We start from the raw sequence: 7,386 nt of genomic DNA, 5'->3' as shown, positions 1-7,386 counted from the left end.
CACCTCTGCCCGCGGCTTGGCCGCCTTGCAGCTTTCCTATTTTTGCAAGGATGACATGGGTGCACAAGGATGTTGGCGCTCACGGCTCATAAAAAGGAACCATGCTTAGTGCCCCATGTTAGCGTTGCTTCCAAACGGCACTCAGCAGCCATAAATTCCTCAGGGTGCCGTATGTGACTTGCTTTCGGCATCAAGGTGTGAGCTCCATCCTATCTATCTCTGCAAACGCAGATCTCTCGGCTTGAAATTGGAATTTCTCTCTTTGCCAGTGGGTTTAATAATCAAATGTTTCAGTAGGAGATGGAAAGATGCTGAGCAACGTGGCACATTTCTATTTCTAGTTCTGGGGCAATGCCCAAATTTTCTGTTGTCCTAGCACTGATTCTCTGTTCTCTTTCCTTCTCCAGAAAAAGAAAAGATAATTACCCCAATAATTGTGTATCCAACGCAAAAGACAACATCAGCTGCGCTTGGTAAGGCCCATTATTTTTGGAATCATCTAATCAGAGACAAATTAGAGCAGTTCCTCTTAAGGTGTAATTTGTTGGCATAAGTTGTTGCATTTCTTTGATTTCTATTATATTTGTAGAGGGTCAATGCTGGAGTATTTTTTCCTTCTTATTGTCTACAGCTAGATCCTATCATTCATGTAGGAGAAGCTACAGAAATGCTGTAGGTTTCAGCCACTAACAGAGCAAGATCAGCTGCTAAGAGTTGCCCTTCACTAAGAACTATTTATTTTCAAAATTCCCTCACACTGATCTATGTTACCTGGTGGCTTTGAATGAGCCATCCAGCTCTTTTGGAAGGAGACATTTTTTCATTGCTTTTTACTGTTTGAACTACACAGTTGTTGCTAGTTAGAAAGTACATTGATAGGATCTCAAATTTTCTTTGGAGATTATATCATGGTGACAAATTTCCATTGCATTTCCTCTTCCCAGAAAATGCTGCTGTCTCCCACAGCATTCTCCCAGATAAGCTGCTGGCTCATGGCTTAGACAGGTGTATTCTGCCCTGCGTAAAAAACTGGCTGGATGGTCGAGCCCAGAGAGTTGTGGTGAACGGAGCTAAATCCAGTTGGCCGATCACAAGTGGTGTTCCCCAGGACTCAATTCTGGAGCCAGTCTTGTTTAGCAACTTTATCAGTGATCTGCATGAGGGGAATTGAGTGCTCCCTCAGTAAGTTTGCAGATGACACCAAGCTGGGTGGGAATGTTGATCTGCTTGAGGGGAGGAGGGCTCTGCAGAGGGACCTGGACAGGCTGGATTGATGGGCCGAGGTCAACTGTATGAGGTTCAACAAGGCCAAGTGCTGGGCCCTGCACTTGGGTCACAACAACCCCATGCAACGCTACAGGCTTGGGGCAGAGTGGCTGGAGAGCTGCCCAGCAGAAAAGGACACGGGGGCATTGGTTGACAGCCAGCTGAATATGAGCCAGCAGTGGGCCCAAGTAGCCAAGAAGGCCAATGGCATCCTGGCTTGTATCAGGAATACTGCAGCTAGCAGGAGCAGGGAAGTGACCGTGCCCCTGTACTTGGCACTGGTGAGGCCGCCCCTCCAAATACTGTGTTCAGTTTTGGGCCCCTCACTACAAGAAGGAAATTGAGGTGCTGGAGCGTGTCCAACAAAGCTGGTGAGGGGTCTGGAGCACAAGCCTGATGAGGGGCAGCTGAGGGAACTGGGGTTGTTCAGCCTGGAGAAGAGGAGGCTGAGGGGAGACCTTATTGCCCTCTACAACTGCCTGACAAGAAGCTGTAGCGAGGTGGGGGTTGGCCTCTTCTCCCTGGTAACGGGTGATAGGACGAGGGGAAATGGCCTCAAGTTGCACCAGGGGAGGTTTTGATTGGTTATTAGGAAAAATTTCTTTACTGAAAGAGTGGTCAAGCATTGGAACAGGCTGCCCAGAGAGGTGGTGGAGTCACCATCCCTGGAGGTGTTCAAAAAACATATAGATGTGGCATGTCGGGACACAGTTTAGTAGGCATGATGGTGTTGAGTTGATGGTTGGACTTGATGGTCTTGGAGGTCTTTTCCAACCTTAATGTTTCTATGATTCTATGATTCTATATTTTACACTAAGCATTTTTAACTTGGCTGTGTCCTATGATGTCTTAGTTTTCCCTGCCACTTTTCCTTCCATCAGCATAGGACTACCAAGTCTTTTTATTTTTTTGCCTGTCTAACACTGTCGAGTGTTTTACATCCCTTTTATCACCAGCTGCACAGACATAATAATAAAATTGTATGCATTATTAAGCCCTGTATTTTCCATATAATATAGATATGCACCAGTCTGAAGGCTCTTTATCCTTAGTTGTGAGTTACAATAATTAGAGCAAAATTTCTGAATGTCCTTGCCCACAGCACCTCTGAGTGAAGCTACGCTGCTGGTTAATGCAGTTGCTCCAGAGTGGTAAACCAGACCTGGCCCTTTGGGATGCAGTACGTCAGAAGGAGCAAAGCCACAAGAACACAGCTTTGCCTCCTGAGGAATGTGTCTAGTGCAAGAGTTGCTAACTGTTGCAGTGGGAAAAGAATTTGGTTAGCAGCGGGAAGGATGGCCAAACTGAAGGATCTTGCTGCCAAGGAGTAGGGGATCAAAAGCAATCTGGGGCTTAATTTCAGTTTTGAATGGAGTGGTGCTTGACGTGTGGGGGAACTTGATCTCCCACTGGAGATGTTGGTATTCAGCAAGAGAAAGAGTAGTTCTCCATATGTATCCAAATGGGTTTTTAATCTTTCTTTTGCCAACAGGCTCCAAGATGACTCTCCCGTGCAAAGTGTTTGTTGGCCTGAGCAGAAAGCAATCTGGGGCTTAATTTCAGTTTTGAATGGAGTGGTGCTTGACGTGTGGGGGAACTTGATCTCCCACTGGAGATGTTGGTATTCAGCAAGAGAAAGAGTAGTTCTCCATATGTATCCAAATGGGTTTTTAATCTTTCTTTTGCCAACAGGCTCCAAGATGACTCTCCCGTGCAAAGTGTTTGTTGGCCTGCCCAGCCACATCCATACCGATGTGGAATGGCTGGCGAATGACACCACCGTCAACGTCGTTTACAAGCAAAGCAGAGTTACAGAGGGGGAACGACAGTAAGTCTGGCTGAAAGTGTTTCCTTGTGCTTGTTGTTTTAACCTGCAGGGTTAAATCCCTGTTACAGGGGCTTGCTGTGCAGCTGAATGCCAGGTAATGAAATGGGATATGGACAGATCTGAAGTGGAGAGCTGAGAAAAAATCAGGCAGGCAAGCAAAAAAGAAAAAAAACCCAAACCCAACCCATGCAGTGTTAAATCAATTCTTTATCCCTGGTTTTTATTCATGGTATACTGCAAATGAGACAACTTTGAGGCTGAAACTTGAAGCACATTTTCATGAGCAGCTGAGCTGATGTAAGAGCTGACTGCAGTGGAAAGCAATGGGACCTGATCCTTCCCAGTGCTTCTCTTATCTCTCCCCTTGCCCCGTGCCAGTGAAACAGCAACATCCTCTCCCTGACATTCATGAGGTTCTATAAACACACTAAGACAACAGAAAACTATCCAGTGGTTTGTTTTTTTTTTTAAGTATCATTTTTTTCCCCTTAGTGTTGTTCTTTTCCACTTTATTGAGTTAAACTGACTCACACTGATGCCCAGTGAGCGCTAGAGCTGGCGCCGGGGAAGCCCTGGGGGGGATGCTGGTGGGCGGGAGAAGCAGGATGTCCCGCATCCTCTTGCCCTGGTCCATTGTCTCTCCTCATCTTGCAGAGCCTTCTCTCAGCTCCCTCGTAGCTGTACATCTCAAGGCTTTTCCAGCTCCCTCGTAACTGCATGCCTCAAGGCTTTTCCCACTAGGAAAGGAGGGGCAAGATCTGCTTTCTGTACCTGTTACATGTCACCTGAGCAGCGCTAGCTCGCTATGTTCAGGCATGTTCCTCACGCTTTAGCAAAGGTGAGGTAAACCTACTGGCTGAAATCTCTTCATTGAGGTCCAAGTCAGCATGTTTTATCTCTCATTTCATGAAGCTGAGAGTGTCCACAAAGATCATCACCCTCACCTGGGTCATGGTGGCTCTGCCTGTACTGGTGGACAGAGCTGGGAACGTTCCTGAGCTCTGGAATGCCATTGCCTCTGCTGTTAGCTGTTAAACTGGTCACTCACCAGCTAGCACCTTCCCAAAGAGCTCCTGGCTCTCAATTAGGATTTAGCATGGGGCAGCGACCATTCCCAACAGAGTTTGGGGATGTGGCATCCCTATTTTGAGGGACAAGAGCGTTTAACAGTTATGGAGCTGCTTTTGGCCATTTGTGGCCATCAGTGCCAGGTAACAACCTGGCCAATTGCACAGCTATGGCCAGAGGTAACGTGGTAACTGCCCAAGCTATATGTAATGCTGTATGCCCAAGCCCTTATGCGTTTTCACATTTCCCACAGCATGACTGAGACCATTAATTTACAGCGTTGTTTACATGGATAAGTGACAGTGTGTTCAACCTAAGGTCAGGAGCCATACGTGTACTGTGGCTATAGTCTCTGTAGGCTTTAGAACAGAGCAGCACAGGCACTTTCTCACTTGGACTTTAAAAATTACTTTTATTATTACTACCAGTATCATTATTCCTGCTATATATTATTATACAATTGTGTGAGGACAGGGACCGTGCCAGCTAGGGCTCATGCAGAGCCCACGGTGTGTGAGACACCCCAGTTCTCCTGGAAGCCCTCAGAATGGCAGCAAGGCAAACCAGGTCAAATTCCATTGGGAAAACAAATCCCCCACAGAAATCTCTGGCAAAGCACCCACCTCTGTGTTGCAGCCTTCTTGTGGTACAGTCCCAGGGGGAGTGAGCGCACAGGGAATTCCATTGCTGCAGCGCGTAACAGACCGGTGATCAGATCATTAAAGAGCAGCTGGACAACTTCTCCAGCAAGGACTAAAAGATATCAAGAGACAACGTTTGACTGCAGCTAGAAAACCACTTTTAAATAGTTCGTCTGATGAAACCATCAGGTTGAAATTAGCTGGAAACTTCCTAGACAGTTTCTCGTGTTGAGCTTGTGGCTTTGGGTGTGTGATAGGCAGGAACGGTGGTTCAGTTCGCTGAGTGAGCATTTGCAGGGCTATGTTCTCCGTATGTCCTCTTCCAGCTGATAATAAGAATTGATCTCAGAAACGATTAGGTGGTCAGAGAGAAGGAATTAAATCCTTCCACGATGCTGTGTAAAGACCTCAAATATATACAGAATTCTGCTTGCCTTTCTTCCCTCCCTTTTCTTTATTTCTGCAAGACAAATCCAGTTCTTTTTTTCCTGGAAGATTCAACAAGTGCAGGATGGGTACTGACTGCTGAGACTCCAATAGTTGGCACAACTGGGCTGGAAGATACAGGTGTCTAGTTCAGAAATGAGCAAACATCCAATGCATTTTCTTGGAATATGCTGTTAGAATGAACACAACAAACAGAGAAAAGTCAGCTTATAAAAGGACTCAACATTAAATTTTTCTTTTTCTTCCAGAGAAATTGTAGAAAATGGTGAAAACTTCATTGAAGTGCCTCTGATTTTTGATTCTGTCGAAGAAGTGGATTTTTACACAGACTTTACGTGTCTGGCCCACAACAGATACGGATACCAAGTACTGCCAACAAGGGTCAAGCAGGAAGGTAATTAGTTTGACTGCTTATTTGCGATAATTGTTATCATCCAAGCCTGCCAAAGCTAGTATTGGGATGAATTATTGCCTGGGGAAAAACTGGTTGCCTCTTTCACGTGTAGACTTTGGAATAGCCTGTTCACAAAACACTATTTCTGCGGGACATTCAGTGACATTTTCTGCAGGGATAAGGATCTGTGCTGATATATCTGTTCATTGGATAGGGCTCAAATGTAGAAACACTTTGTGAAATGGTGGCTCCAAGGAGACTACTGGCAAACTCCCATTGGGTGCAGCAGGGCCAGATCTGCTCCAGTTCCTCAACAAGTAGGAAAAAAAAAAAAGACAACAGCAGATAAAAAAGCAGAGTGTTCTTTCTCTTCATGCACAGACTGCCACTAAAATAACAAGAAGTGTAAATTATGATGGGTGTTGTTATTTTGGCTCCTAGTGATGGGAAGAGAAGCCCTAAGCTCAGTGCAATTAATGTTGCAGTGTGATAGACCATTGGCCAAGAACCAGCTGTAAAAACAATGTGAAGCAATGCTCATTGTTTCTTTGCATGACGTTGATGAATCACCAAAGCTTGCTCACACTGTCATAGAAAGGCTCACGAACATTTACAGTCTTCATTATGAGTTATAACTCATGACTCGCTCCAGCATCCTATGATGAGGGATATGTACTCATTTGCTAGATGATGTGCTGCCCTTGTCTTCCACGAGCTACACAGGTATTACTACAGAGGAGGCAATCCATGAACCAGTATAGGCTGGAATAATCCAAAATGGTCTGGACGGACACTGGACTTGGAAATTAGCTGTATCTTAGCTAAAAGCTCAGAGTCTTGGCTTGATCATTAGTAATTTATAGGCCGCTCTATAGGAGAAAATTATTGACAGAGCTTGAGGGCAGACTAGCTGTTACATACTCCCTTTCCATGCAGTGCTTTTATTTCCTGCTTGGAGTGTCTCTGCTTCCACCAAATCAAGATAGAAAACACCTAGCTGCTCTGAGCAGTGGTTGGGAAGGGTCATATGTATGCAAAAGGATTGAAATTTAAATTCTCACCCTCTGTGGTTTTCCAATTCTTCCTCCCATCTCCATAAATCCATTTCTCAGAGCGCTCAATCAGCAGGCCTCTTCCTCTCACAGGTGGTCAACCCTGCTGGAAGGTTAACTTGCAGACATCCTTTTTGTTGTGACTTCGCCTCTTCCTCAGGGAACTTAGAGAACGATATTCCTGGGAGGGGTTTTTTTGTAAATATTTCATTTCTTTACTTTTCCAGCTGTTGGCTTGTCCTGGTACGTTGCAATGATTCCTGTCGCACTGGCCTGCGTGATCCTGGGGGGGATATGCATACACAAGTGCTGGAAGCAGAGAGACAACAAAGGATACACAGCAGCAAAGGTTTAAAATCTGCTGTATTCTTCAGCTGCCAACAGAACAAAAATCATCCTGGCTATCTTTCACGTGAGACACAGGGTGACATTTCAGACCAAACTGCCTTCCCAGCGGATTGATATACCAGCTGTTTTCCTCTTCTCCAAGTCTTCTACGATCTGATTGAGTTATAAATATAAGTTTGCATTTTTATGCTGCCTAGATGCAGGAGACCTGCTTCTGTTATTTTGCAGCCAGGGTGCAATCTTTAGCATTTTGGAATATAGAGCACCAGGAACATGCCCTGGATATGGGAAGGGTAGGGAGAGGGAGGTGCTCTTCCACTTTGTAATTCCAATTGTCTTATT

General features: G+C 45.4%; 1 protein-coding gene across 1 annotated transcript in view; it reads left to right on the top strand.

Moving 5' to 3' along the window:
* IL1R2 (interleukin 1 receptor type 2) overlaps positions 1-7,386 on the top strand; it is a 17,062-nt gene extending 9,676 nt beyond the window's left edge. Inside the window, exons 6-9 of the mRNA XM_035894387.1 lie at positions 408-473; positions 2,959-3,094; positions 5,499-5,644; positions 6,924-7,386. Coding sequence (XP_035750280.1) covers positions 408-473; positions 2,959-3,094; positions 5,499-5,644; positions 6,924-7,051 — 476 coding nt within the window. The 3' untranslated portion in view covers positions 7,052-7,386. The remainder of the gene's footprint in view (positions 1-407; positions 474-2,958; positions 3,095-5,498; positions 5,645-6,923) is intronic.

This window comes from Egretta garzetta, unplaced genomic scaffold, assembly GCF_000687185.1.
Source record: "Egretta garzetta isolate BGI_Z169 unplaced genomic scaffold, ASM68718v1 scaffold5, whole genome shotgun sequence".
Classification (NCBI taxonomy): Eukaryota; Metazoa; Chordata; class Aves; order Pelecaniformes; family Ardeidae; genus Egretta; species Egretta garzetta.
This window is presented reverse-complemented; position numbering and strand designations above follow the sequence as displayed.